Here is a 15,207-nt window from a genome sequence, read left to right on the forward strand (position 1 = left end):
TTAGGAAAAGTGCCATGGGCCCGGGCTTATTGGACGGCCGACAATGCCTTGGCCATAGTCGGTCCCAAACTTCATGATTCCTTATTTTATTATTATTATTTCCATCATCTCATGGAAATTCCTTAACCTTATGAAACTCCTCAATTTCATGGTATTTCTTTCACATCAAGGAAATTACATAAAATTGGTAAAGGTGTCACGGGACCGGGCTCGCTAGCCGGCTGGCCATGCCCTAGCCGTAGCCGGTCCAACACACCTTGTAATCACTTATTTTATTTATTATTTCCATCGTCTCATGGAAATTCCTCATTTCATCAAATCCCTGAATTCTTCATATTTTCTCAAATGTTGCTCAAATGCGCATCAGAAAATGTCAAAATTCTCAGAACTAAGGCACGAACACTTTGATGACACGAGCATATTACCTTGACCAACCAAGGTTGGCTCTTTGGCTTGCAAGGAGCCGGTTCCACATATTTTCATAATTTCACCTAATTTGTTCATATTAGGTTCAAACTTTTCCAAACAACTTAGAATTTCATCAAATGATTGTCAGTCGATCCCATGACCAACCAGGGCCGGTTTCATGACCCCTTGGTCGGTCCCTCATCTCTTTATAATTAGGTTTTATCACCTAAGGCTCAGACGAGCATTATTTTAATGAAGGATTAAACCAGCATTTAATCATCTTTTCACCAACTGGTCTTCAAGAGACTTTGGTATTTTTCTCACTTGGGCCTCTGAGCGTTGCATGGTCGACTCATCATCCCATGTAGACGATCCCTCCTTCACTCCGTGGTTGATTTTCAATAAATCATCAATTGATCAGCAATTGATCAAAATTAGGGTTTCAAATCCAAAGCTCTGCAAAACATAATTCTGAGCAGATTCAAACACTAATAATTTTACGTTGATCTCATGATCAACATTCTAATTAATTATACTCGATTCAGTTACCAGTATTTTAAATTAATATTTTATTTTGGTCCTGCTACCAAAAATTCATCAAACGAGCAACATTTGCTCAGATGAGCAATATTGTTCAACTATCAATATTCAACAATCCGTCGAATGAGCAATATTTGCTCACCTTAACTATCAACATTTACTCGAGAAATATACCTCTATCTCAACAGACACGTTCAATTCATGAGTCTTGGAACATTTGCAAATCACGTTCGACTCAGCAATACAAGGACTCATCGTTCCATAAAGTCAGCAACTGACTAACTAAATACACGTCTGCCTTGCAGACTCCACAATCACGAGACATCAATCGTATGGGGATATTAACTAGGGTTTTGGTTCGGCGGTCTTCGGCACGTGTGTTCATACACACAATGAGAATGTGAGCAAGTCGTGCAATCTGTTGGAGGAGTTAGCAAAGTAGTGGATGGAAAATCAACCAAGTCTCTGCACGATGAGCAACTGGTTTTAACACGATTTCCACTTCCCCACTCTTTGACTCCAACAACTGTCACACTTCATGGGATCAAGGTGTTTACAATTCTAGCAATATAAATAAGTCTCTGAAACATGATTTAAAAACAAGACAACCTCTCGTCAAACAGACAACAAAATATTAGGAACTCAACATCTGAGCAATCACTCTCAACAGAGCAAATTCAATCAATCAGAGCTATCTTATTCCTTTACGCAGAATACACAACACACCTATAATCTTCAATCACCATTGATCTCACACATTTCTCAGCTTCCCTCCTACAGATCGACCCATCCTCTCTTGTGACCGAATTGACTTTGGAACGACCATTGTCTTGGTTTAGGTCGGAGTCCCACGTACAGATTGATATCTCGAACTTAAAGCACTCCCTTCTTGCAGTGCATCTGTGTGGAGTTAAGCAGTTTGCTCGGTTCAAGGAACCTCCTCCGTACGGTCGTCTCCTCAATCCCGTAAAAACCAACAAATCGTTTTTCCCCATCTACAACTAGTTATGATAAAGATGAATAAGGTTGATATGAAAGTGCTCATATGGCTAACCATTGGTTAACTATTGTTGAACCAACTAAGTGTACACGTTTAGGTACAGTTACCTTTATCCAAATGATGGTACATTTAATTTGTGTATAACAAGATAAGTTCGATCTAACGGTTGAAAGATATTAACTTGAATCTAATAGAGTTTTCATCTAACGGTGAATATTGAGCTCTATTAGATTCAAGCTAAGGTTAAAGGAGAATCAACTCTAGTTTTCATCTAGCAACTGGGAAACTTAATCCCCACACCTCCTGTGTGATACTAGTTGCGACTAGAGTTGATTCTCCTTTAACCTTAGGTTTTTCCAAAACCCTGTAGGTTAACGACTTAAAGACTTCATTGGGACTGTGAAGCTATACCCAACTATTTTCTCTGTAGTTGCGTGTTCTGGTCTTGCTATTTTCTATCGTGATTGAGTGCTATCTTCTTTAAGATTTGCACGAGATTTATTCTCCGATGGGCAAGATTGAAAAGTAGTCACAAACATATTCATCTCATCGTTTGTGATTCCACAACACCTTATTTCGTTAATCGATTAATATTATTGTGAGGTGATTGATAATACTAGGTTGTTCTTCGGGAATATAAGTTTGATTTATTAATTGGTTCATGTTCACCTTGATTTATCAAAAGACGGAACAAAACTCATAGGTATATCTGTGGGAGACAGATTTATCTATCCTATAGGATTTTCTGTGTGAGACATATTTGTTTATCAAGTCTTCGACTTTGGTTCATAGCAACTCTTAGTTGTGGGTGAGATCAGCTAAGGGAATCAAGTGCGCAGAATCCGGCGTGCTTCAAGAGGCGTAAGGAACGCAACTGTACCGTGCTCAGTGTGAGATTGGTTAGGGATCAACTACATTCTAGTCCGAAGTTAACTTGGAGTAGGCTAGTGTCTGTAGCGGTTTAATACAGTGTGGTGTTCAAATCTGGACTAGGTCCCGGGGTTTTTCTGCATTTGCGGTTTCCTCGTTAACAAAATTTCTGGTGTCTGTGTTATTTCTTTTCCGCATTATATTTGTTTATATAATTGAAATATCACAGGTTGTGCGTAAGTTCAATCAATTGTGAATCCAACCTTTGGTTGTTGATTAAATTGATTGACACTTGGATATTGGTTTTTGATACCGTCCAAGTTGTTTCTTATATTAATCAAGCTCACGAATTTCTATCTGTTTGATTTGTTGATTACATTAAGAAACAAAGATACAACTCTTTGATATATTTCTGATTGAGCTCGCTCTATTAGTTGGTGCTCTCAGAATTATATTGGAGTTAGTCCATACAGATTACTAAACGAAATATTGGGTGTGATTGTTAGACCCCGCTTTTTCAGGTTTTATTTGTCATTTTAATTGTTATTTTTTTCGACTGTTGTTGTTGTTCATTTGATGATGACTTTTATTCTTCACCATTCCATGAATGAGGTTGTTTTTCATCTGATATAGGGACATGGGCTAATAATTTCTCACAAATTATGCCATTCCTTCCAAAAAGAATTTACAGCGGCCTTCGGCCGATTCGGTTACTTTTAGTGCGTCAATGTAAATTTTATTTTAACCCCCCTATATTGAAATTCTGGCTCCGCCACTGCCAGCACCCAATCCGGTATAATTTTACTGGATTCGACAGTCGGCACCCAACTCTGCATACATGGCCTGGACGCGGATGTTGGCTTAGAAATTTATTAGACACCGGGTGATGCAGCATCTTGATACCTTTCCTAATTTTGGTCTTTTTAGATTTCCTTTTTCTTTTATAATTCCTTTTCTTAGATGTTTGATTTTTAGGAAAGATAGGTTCATATAAATAAGGGATTGTAAGATAGTTTTATTCAATTCAGTTTTAAGAGATAATACACTAGAGTTTTCTCTAAAGCCTTGCATTGATTTGATTCTGTCATCAATTCAAGAGCCTTGCATCGAATTTGATTGAACTCTTCGATTCAAGAAGTCAGGTCTCTAGAAATTTAACCTATATTTCTAGATTGAGCTGAATCACCATTGATACGCTGCGCCAGGTTGGTATCAGAGACAGGCTACGTTCTTTGTCTGTCACTACAATGGTGAGACCTCGTCGAACACCAGTTCGTACTGCAGCAGAAATCAATCGTGACGCCATTACTGAGCTACAAGCCCAGATGGCTTCCATCACAACTGCCCTCCAAACCCTTCTGGTTCAACAACCAGCACCAGCCGTACGCGAGCATGTTGCTCACGTTAACAGTACCAGAGACGATGTTGATGACGAAGAAAACCCGTTTGCAGACGACGTTAATCCCTTTGCTCCTCTACACACCAACCGTACTCTAGCACCAGATAACGTACCAAACGCAGCAGCTCATATTCATTGGGAATCGGGTTTCAAAACCGAGATACCAGAGTTTCATGGAAATTCTTCAGCTGAAGAACTACTCGATTGGATAGTCACGGTAGAAGAAATCCTAGAATTCAAACGAGTTCCAATGGATCAATGTGTTCCTGTCTTAACAATGCGTTTTCGTGGCAGAGCAGCTGCCTGGTGGACACAATTGAAGACAACTCGTGCACGTCTTGGAAAACCAAAGATTATGTCATGGGATAAACTTTCATCAAAACTTAAGAAAACATTCTTGCCTTACAATTATGACCAGCTAATGTTTCAGCGTCTCCATACCATCCGTCAGGGAAATCGATCTGTGGCTGACTACTCTACTGAATTTTTTTTACTTCTCAATCGAGTTGATATACAAGACTCTGAGCGTCAACTGGTGGCACGGTTTACAGCAGGATTACGACAACAGATCCAACACACAATCAATCTCTTCCATCCATCAACACTGTCAGAAGCACATCAGCAAGCTTTGACTATTGAGGCGCAAACTAAATTATCCTTCTCATCATGGTCTACTGTTCGTTCTTCTCGACCAAATCAGACTCCGACTGCGACAGATGACGCTATATCTGTCAAAGCAGACACACCCATTGTTCCAGCTCTTGACACTCGACAAACTCGACCAAACTCAATTCGTTGCTTTTCTTGTGGAGATTTAGGTCATCGACAGTCTTCCTGCCCCTAGAAACAGAAGAGGCCTCCTCCTTGACACTGCTGGTAATGACGTTGAAGTAATTTACGATGAGGAAACTACAGAGCCACAGGATGAAGTAGAGGTTCTTAAAGCAGATAGCGGACCAGCATTAATGTTGCGACGTGTGTGTTTAGCTCCGCGTGGAACAGATATCAACCCTCAACGACATAATCTTTTTCACTCAAAGTGTACTATTGGAGGCAAGGTGTGTAACTTCATAATTGATTCTGGTAGTAGTGAAAACGTCATTGCTGAGGAGGTTGTAACCAAACTTCAATTATCAACAGAACTACATCCTAACCCCTACAAGTTGGCATGGTTGGATCGGAATACTGATGTACTCATAACTCGACGAGCATTGATTTCTTTTTCGGTGGGAGATTCGTATAAGGATCAAATTCATTGTGATATTGCTCCAATGGATGCTTGCCATCTACTTTTAGGACGTCCTTGGTTATCTGATCTTCGAGTACAACATGATGGCTATCGTAATACCTACAGTTTTCGTTACAATAATCGCAATTTCACTCTACAACCTTCTTTGCCCGAGAAACAACATACACCATCAGCTCCAGTCCTTTTCTTGCAGCAAAAAGCTTTTGAAGAAACACTTCGCGAAGAAAGATATGTTCTAATATTGATCAATTCGGTTGTCAGAAAGTCTTTGCCGTCACCTCCAGAACATTTTCAAAGACTATTGGAAGAGTTTCAGGATGTTTTTCCTAATGAGTTACCACCCGGCCTTCCTCCACTCAGAGATATTCAACACCATATTGATCTAATTCCAGATGCTGTTCTTCCTAATAGAGCTCATTATCGTATGAGTCCGAGTGAGCATGAAGAACTTAGACGACAGGTTGAGGAACTTGTGTTGAAGGGATATTTACGTGAAAGCTTGAGTCCGTGTGCAGTCCCAGCTTTGCTTATACCAAAGAAGGATGGATCTTGGAGGATGTGTGTCGACAGCCGTGCTATAAATAAAATTACAGTACGCTATAGATTTCCCATTCCCCGTCTCGACGATCTATTAGATCAAATTGGAGCTGCAACGATTTTCTCTAAACTGGATCTTCGAAGTGGTTATCATCAGATACGGATCCGCCCAGGAGATGAATGGAAGACGGCTTTTAAAACTCGCGAAGGACTTTTTGAATGGCTTGTCATGCCCTTTGGCTTGTCCAATGCACCAAGCACTTTCATGCGTGTTATGAATCAATCTCTTCGGCCCTTCATAGGTAAGTTTGTAGTTGTTTATTTTGATGATATTCTCATATTTAGTAAGTCCTTCACTGAACATCTTGCACACTTAAGAGAAGTACTTCTTGTTCTCCGTCGAGATCGACTATTTGCCACACAAAAAAAGTGTGAGTTTGGCTCTCCTGAGGTTCACTTCCTTGGATACATCGTCTCAGCACAAGGTCTAGCCGTCGATCCGAGCAAGGTAGAAGCAATAAAATCTTGGCCTACTCCTACTACTTTATCTGAAACTCGAAGTTTTCATGGTCTAGCATCTTTTTATCGAAGATTTGTGCCGCAATTTAGCAGTTTGATGGCACCTATCACTGATTGTATTCGTCATGATAGTGTCTTCACTTGGACTGCCGAAGCAACTACAGCTTTTGAGATCATTAAGACGAAATTGTTATCAGCACCTATTCTAGCTCTTCCAGATTTTACTCAAGTTTTTGAACTTCATAGTGATGCTTCTAAGTTGGGCATTGGTGCTGTCTTGAGCCAACGCAACAAACCTATTGCCTTCTTCAGTGAAAAACTGGCTGGAGCTCGTCTACGTTATAGTACTTACGATGTGGAATTTTATGCAGTGGTTCAAGCAATCAAACACTGGAGACATTATCTTTTCCATAAAGAATTTGTTCTTTACACAGATCATGATGCTTTAAAACACCTGAACAGTCAAGATAAAATCTCAGCTCGTCACGCATCATGGATATCTTACTTGCAACAATTTACGTTTGTTATCAAACACACGTCAGGTGTTTCTAATCGAGTTGCTGATGCCCTGAGTCGTCGCCATTCTTTGCTGAGCGTTCTTCATGTATCAGTTCCGGGATTTTCCACCTTTGCTGATTTATGAGTCTGATGACTTCTTTGGTCGAGTTCTTCTTGACGTACAGAATGGTCTTTCTCGAGATTTCACTATGCACGATGGCTTTCTTTTTCGAGACAGTCGTCTTTGCATTCCAGACTGCAGCCTCCGTCTTAAACTTGTTGCTGAAACACATAATGAAGGACACATTGGTCGCGACCGGACGTTGTATTTACTTTCTCAGTCTTATTTTTGGCCTGCATTGAGACGTGATGTTGAGCGTTTTGTCGAACGTTGCACAGTGTGTCAGACATCAAAAGGTCATTCCACGAATGCCGGTCTATACCTTCCTCTCCCTATTCCAACACAACCATGGACGGACATCAGTATGGACTTTGTGATGGGTCTTCCTCGTACACAAAAGGGTTTCGATTCAATCTTTGTCATTGTTGATCGTTTCTCCAAGATGGTGCACTTCATTCCATGTAAAAAGACTTCAGATGCAGTCCAAGTCGCAACAACACTTTTTTTTCGAGAGGTTTACAGACTCCATGGATTGCCAACTTCCATCGTTTCTGATCGGGATTCTCGATTCTTAGGACATTTTTGGAGGTCTTTATGGAAATTACTAGGAACCAGCCTTGACATGAGTTCCGCTTATCATCCTCAAACGAGACGGTCAAACAGAAGTGACCAATAGATCTTTGGGGAATTTGCTTCGCTGCCTTGTGGGAGATTCTATTAAAACTTGGGACTCAAAGCTTCCTCAAGCAGAGTTTGCTCATAATCATTCACTTAATAGAAGTTCAGGGTTCAGTCCATTTCAGGTCGTTTATGGTCTTCTCCCTCGTGGTCCTTTGGATTTATCTACTCTTCCAGACCGTACACGTCTTCATGGTGTAGCTGATGATTTTGTAGACAACATTCATACGATTCATACGAAGGTTATTACCAATCTCGAGTCATCCTCCTCAAAGTACAAAGCTGCGTCTGATTCTCGTCGCCGTCGTGTTCTCTTCGAAGTAGGTGATCAAGTTTGGGTATTTCTCACTAAAGATCGAATGCCGGCTCATGCTTATAATAAACTCAAGGCAAAGAAAATAGGTCCTGTCACAGTTGTGGAACGAATTAATGACAATGCTTATCGCCTACAACTTCCAGCAAACATCAACACTTCGGATGTCTTCAATGTTCGTTATTTATCACGTTTTGTTCCACCAGACCCAGTTCCAGATTCGTGGTCGAATCCTTCTTCCCCGGCGGGACCTGATGCAGCATCTTGATACCTTTCCTAATTTTGGTCTTTTTAGATTTCCTTTTTCTTTTATAATTCCTTTTCTTAGATGTTTGATTTTTAGGAAAGATAGGTTCATATAAATAAGGGATTGTAAGATAGTTTTATTCAATTCAGTTTTAAGAGATAATACACTAGAGTTTTCTCTAAAGCCTTGCATTGATTTGATTCTGTCATCAATTCAAGAGCCTTGCATCGAATTTGATTGAACTCTTCGATTCAAGAAGTCAGGTCTCTAGAAATTTAACCTATATTTCTAGATTGAGCTGAATCACCGTTGATACGCTGCGCCACCGGGGTACCTGTAAGTTAGGATCCATGGACATAAAACCTCAATGCCAGCAACCGAACAACAACAAGATACAAGTCGGGTGCACTCATGTTACCACAATTTTCAATAAAATTCGGATCAAGAGAGCAACATTCTGGAGTTAACCAGAAACATTTGCAGCAGAGAAGTTCTTATATAACAGTATTGGCTTAGATAATAAGTCTTGACAAAAAAGTGTTGACATTAACCATAAATCCATCAGTATCAAGCTTAACATGATTTCACAAAAACTATCCTACTCAACTGAAAATTACTAGAAATTTCTATATATAACTATTTACTTACTACCATATGGACTACTGCAAAAGACATATGAAACAGTCTTCTTAAACAACAGGTGTGGATGCAGAAGCCAGTAAAGCCAAGTACTCAGTAACAGCTTCACCTTCTTTTGTAACCTCAATATCATAGTCTTCGTAGGGATCTCCTGTTAGTTCGTGTGCAAGCACATGTTCCATCTCAACATCCCTAATCTCTTCTGTATTCTCATTGACGCCACTCGAAGAACTACCTCCTGTTGCATCAACGTTGTTCAAATCAGACGATGATCCTTCATTGTTGTGCAATTGCGTCGGAGGAGCAGAATCTGTGCTAGCATTACCAGGTGCTTGACTAGTTAATATATTCAGTGCCTCCTCTTTTGTTACTGAGTTCCGCAGAGCTTCAACCACTCTTGATCTATCAAACCCCATTCTCACAAGATGTTCACCAAGCCTTTTCCTCTTCTTTGAAGCCACAAGAACCTGTATAGCAGTAAATTTTTCTGGATTCGTTAGTTCGTCCAAGGCCATTTGAAAATCGTTTTCGTTCCTCCTAAGTGCTTCTGCAGCAAGTTCCTTCTCAAACCCAATGGAAACCAACTCATCCAATCTTTGCAGATCCACAGCCTTCTTAAGAGCAGTAACTCCATATTTTTTCTGCTCCCTAATCTCTTTTTCACGGCGAATATCTTCTTCCCTTCTCCGTGCATCCCTTTCGTACTCCTCAACTAGGAACCCAGCAGCTCTCTCAATGTTCTGATTATTCATTCTAAGTGCTCTCTTTGCCTCTTTTTCCCCATAGCCCATACTCATAAGCATTGATAAAGCTTCATCTGGCACCTGAAGCTGAATATATTTAGCTTGTGCAGAGTTCAATGACTTTAATGCCTTTTCAGTCTGGCCACTGTGATAAGCCACGACACCTTCCAAGAGCTCGAGTCGCAGGTACAAAGCAACCTCAGGCTGAGCACCTCCCTGAAGGACTCTAGCTCTAGACGAGTCCTTCCCATGTGATCGTTCCAACCCTTTTCTAGCTTTTTCAAGCCTCACACCCGCCATGGAAAGCCACTTGATATCTCTTAGCATAAAGTAGCACCAAACCATATCAATCTGCAGTATTGGCACATTGTCAATCATCTCAGTCACCGCCGAATCACACAGCGCAAAAGACTCCTCCCCCATGTTAAGCACGTCTAGAGCATCCCTATACTTTTGTTGCTTAATCAAATGTTTCCCATTCGTGTGCAGCATCAGCCCCATCATCAACCCTTGCCTATCAGTCTCAGAACCCAATTGAAACGTCTCTCCATTCTGATTCTCCAGTTCTATATTAAAATTCTCGACTGGCAACGAACCATCAGCATGTCTCCTTGCCAATGATACAGCAGCGTCTTTAATTCTAGCAAGTGTAGTCGCCCGTTCCTCCTCTTTCTTGAATGAAGTACGAGGATCTTCTTCAACGTTGTCGGATACAGAGATCCGAGAAGCAAGAATCTTAGAATTGTTTTTAATAAAACCTAATTCGCTCAATTTGGGTTGACTCTGATTTTCCTCATCTTTCATAACTTTACCACCACAGATAAGATTGATTGAATTCGGTGCAAGAGATGATCCTGATCGCTTAGCAATCTCTTCCCTCAGCATCATAACAGTCCATTCCCGTAAATCAACTTCTAACACACCTGACCATGCTCCGGCGATCTTCAGTTTCGCCATCCGAGCAGGAGTGCTAGTATCACCATCAGCCTCCATGTTCACGACGGGGCTATTATCACCTTCAGCCTCCATGTATGTTCAAGAAGGGATTTTTAGGGTTTAAACGAGATTAAGAATTGTGATTGAGTAAATTGTTTAGGGTCTAAAATCTATCTATATATATATAATAGAGAGACGTGACCAAGAAAAGCCCTAATTTTTAATCAACCTAAAAACTCGAGATTTAGGATACCTTTATAACTTCTATAAACAAAGACTTCAAACTTGGGCACTCAAAGATGATTAGAAAAGATGGATATGATTTCGTTTTCAAAGAAGAATTGGAAGATGACACAAAAGAAGGGACTTTAAAGGAAGACTCTTACCTATTTGTATTTGATTCGAAAAGGAAAGATTCATGAAGCGACCGACTTTGGCATTGTTTTTCACAGAAGTGGATAGTTTCCGTGTAAAGTAGTATCACCAAAATTAACTTGCCACTGCCGCTGTATCAGTATCCATGGAGTTGGATATTTAAGTAGCGGGTCCAAAGACAAAAGCTCGCTAGCTAGGAGGCATCAAGACAAAGTATGGCCCAGGCCCGTATTTATTACTCTTAGTTAGGGGGCTGCACACGGTACAGGTAAAACAAAAAAACCGAACCGAACCGATTAACCAATAATCAGCGGTAATAAATGGTATTTATACTAGAACCCCTACTATATGGGTTCAACATATACAAGCCCCACAAAATGGATCCTTCACTATCAATTTCTTTCATATTTTGATATTTCTAGGCCCAAAATTTTAGAATTCAGAGCTTAATAATAAGAATATTATCCGTAATAATTATAATAATACCATGACTGCCCTTTTGTATATATACGTGATAAAGCTAGCTATAGATTTCAGTTTCATTTTCTTTTTCTTTTTCACTTTCTCTTTCATCTGCTTTTGCTCTCTCTCTCTCTCTTTCTAGGCTAAAGAAACAGGGAAGATAATACAGTTTCTAATCTAGATTTGCAGTGAAAATCGATTTCATAACCTAGATCTAAGCAATAGAAAAGTTTGGGAAATTGTTGTCGTCGATGGCGACGATAGAGATCACAAATCCACCACAACCTAGATCTAAGCAATAGAAAAGTTTGGGAAATTATTGTCATCGATGGCGACGATAGAGATCACAAATCCACCACCAGAAGAAGGAGGAGTATCAGTTTCAGTGGGGGGAAATGAATCCGAGAAACAAATTTCAATTAATAGATCTGCATATTCAACGTGAGTTCATCAGCAAGCTAAGTATAAGTATCATCTTCTATTAAAATGATGATTCGATTGAATATTTATGCTTGTAAGTTCTAGATCTGGCTTGATTTGTTATGATTTGTTGATTTAATTTCAGATTCGTAATACGATTTTAATCTTTATTTCATATTCAATTTTAAGCTAGTTCAGGTAAGGTATTCATCATTATGTTCTTGTTTGTATTTTTGGTTTTTATATCGCAAAAGAAGACAATAGAATTATTTTTTTGAATGAATCGATTTTGCAATTTTAAATCTAGATAGATTTTGATTTGTGTTGTTGATGTTGTTTAGTTTCGATTTGCTTGATTCTCTGTTTTGGATAATTCAATTTGTTGTCGTTCTTGATACGTTTATCAATTAATTTCTGATTCCTGCATATGTTTGACGAGTATGAAGAAGAGGAATCAACGAAAATTGAGTTTTGAGTACTTATTTTGAATCTATCATCCGAGGTTGTACCTAATGCTTTGAACAAAGCTGCTCAATCTGATAGTACTAGTTATACACTTTTGTTTTGAATTTCTTTAACTTGAATTGACACTCTTTAACGAATAAAATTCTTAGCTAATCCCTTTTTGAATACAGATGGTGGTGTTGCAGCAGGTTTAGAGGAGGATTTTAAGTCAGTGGTGGTATTTTTTGATTAATATTTCAATGTGATTGTGTTTGTCATATTTTGATGATTATGAACAACATGTGTAACTTTCGTATACACATCCAAATTGCATGTGTAACTTGCGTCTACACATCCAAATTACATGTGTAACTTGCGTTTACACTATTCAGATGCATCTGTAACTCCCAGTTACACTAATCATATACATGTGTAACTCCTATTTACAGTAGTCAAGTGCATGTAAAACTGGTTATACATTGTTTTGTGTATCATTTTTTTAATCTCGTAAATCTTATTGTTTTTTGTTACTCTTCAGGTTGCCAATAACTCAATAAAGCTAACTGCTTATTTATGTGGTATTTTTGTAGGATGGTTTCCCTGGAATTGGAGTTGGCGCTGAAATGTTGATAATGTATCGTTCTTTTTAATCTCGTAAAATCTTATTGTTTTTTGTTACTCTTCAGGTTGCCAATAACTCAATAAAGCTACCAGCTTATGTGGTATTTTTGTAGGATGGTCTCCCTGGAATTGGAGTTGGCGGTGAAATGTTGAAATGAGGAGTAGGAGGTGGAATTCATAATTGGGTAATTGTGGAATTCAGAATGAAACTGAGGACTAAGTGAAGAAGATTGTTAACATATTATTGGTGATGAAATTGCATCCATAGATGTTTTTGGTGAGTGGATGTATTGTTATCATGAATATGCTATTACATTTGATATTTCTATGTATTAGAAGTATTTAAATGTAGTTAGGAATGTTTTTTGTACAGAGGTTGTGGCAGTCCTCCATTTGTGTTCCTTACCTCGGATAAAAGTTCATTGTATCCTGAGATTCAAGTGGATGCTTGCTGGGTGAAGAATGAAGGCACATTCACTAATGAATCTAGGTATGCATGTGTTAGGCCTTTGTGCATTTGATTAATTACTTTGCAAATCTGATCATCATCTCGTATTTGATTGAATTTATCCATCTATCCATCACTACTATCCCTATGCATGTGTAACTGGAAGTTACACAAGTTAGATGCATGTGTATCTCCTAACTACACATGTTATTATGCATGTGTAACTCTCAGTTACACAAGTCAGCTGGTGTAAGCTTACACGATGATATGTCTCTATATGATTCTTGGTTCATTATGGTCAATGTATGATAGAAAATATTGAGTGGTGCTGGCAATAATTTTGATTGCTTTATTTGTTTTTGAATTGTTTTTTATAGTGGAGAAATAAGTGGTTGTTTTGGCTTGTATAAGGGTCTTTGGAGCAATACTGCTGGTATGCCCTTTTTCCATTCTTCAATAATCTTTTTGTTTCTTTGATTGGGTAGTAATATTTCAAAGTAATGTACTTGAGGTCTGTAGATTAATGTTGCTTGACCAATCTAGGAATTGTTACCTGTTCATAAACATTTACATAGAAATAAACGAATTGCACGATAGTTTTCAACAAGCTTTTGTTTTGGTTATTTGATTTTGTAGTTAGCTTTAGATGGACAGATAAATATTTCTAATTCTAAATGAGTATAAAAACAAGATTTTTGTACAGAGGTTGTAGTCAGTCCTCCAAAAATTATAACACTGTGCTTTAGGTAACTTAGGCTTGCAAGTTCATGATAAATGGCATATGCTATATGCAGGTGTAACTTCTAGTTACACTAGTTATATGCATGTGTAATTGAAAGTTACACAAGTCAGATGCATGTGTATCTCCTAGTTACACATGTTATATGCATGTATAACTCTCAGTTACATAAGTCAGCTGGTGTATAACTATATCTGAAGTTTCTGTATGAATCTGATCTTTCAGTGTTTGTAGAGTTCAATGAAAAGTGCATTTCGCTTTGATTATTTTTTTGTCCATCCAACCTAATTTCTTGGATGTTTATTTTTTGTTTACAGATGTGCAAGTATATTGGAATCGAGAAAGAAAAAAAAGGAAGGAAACATTTCTACTATAGGATATAGTGGATTATTTCTAGGATTTTGCTTTCAGTATTTCGTGTTTTAATTCGTTTATTGTGTTCAAACAACCAATTACAGTAATTGTAGTATTGATGAACGGACAAATTATTGTAAAAGAAAATTAAAGTAATACATGCATTTTCTGACGAGTAACTTGTAGATACCTGTACATATAGCATGTGTAATAAAAAGTTGCACATGCATATAACATGTGTAACTTGTAGATACCACATGCCATAAGCATGTGTAACTTCTGCGTACGCATGTGTAACTACAGAGTGCACATCTATGTATAAGTGTAACTTTGCATTACACATTTTGTATGAATGTGTAACTTCTGGATACACATGTCATATGCATGTGTAACTTCTGTGTACACATCCATATGTTTGTGGTGGCCGGAGGTGGTGGAGGGAGGTGGATGGCGGTGGTCGGAGGTGGATAGTGGTGGTGGTTTGACGGTGGTGGTTGGTGGCGGTGGTGGTCGGAAGTGGTGGTTGGCGGCGGTGGTCGGAGGTGGTTGGCGGCGGTGGTCGGAGGTGGTTGGCGGCGGATGTGGTGGTTGGAGGTGGTTGGAACATTATCACACTATATTTTAATAATGTTGGGCCTAAATTTAAA

The 15,207-nt window shown here is 38.8% G+C and overlaps 1 protein-coding gene across 1 annotated transcript; it reads right to left on the reverse strand.

Annotated features, from left to right (window-relative positions):
* Positions 1-8,855: 8,855 nt before the first annotated feature.
* On the reverse strand, positions 8,856-11,191 carry LOC113347225 (NEDD8 ultimate buster 1-like). Its single transcript, XM_026590835.1, has one exon. It carries the CDS (start codon positions 10,788-10,790, stop codon positions 9,069-9,071), a length of 1,722 nt encoding a protein of 573 aa, XP_026446620.1. The 5' UTR covers positions 10,791-11,191; the 3' UTR covers positions 8,856-9,068.
* Between the last annotated feature and the right edge of the window lie 4,016 nt (positions 11,192-15,207).

Source organism: Papaver somniferum, chromosome 2 (genome assembly GCF_003573695.1).
Source record: "Papaver somniferum cultivar HN1 chromosome 2, ASM357369v1, whole genome shotgun sequence".
NCBI classification, from domain to species: Eukaryota; Viridiplantae; Streptophyta; class Magnoliopsida; order Ranunculales; family Papaveraceae; genus Papaver; species Papaver somniferum.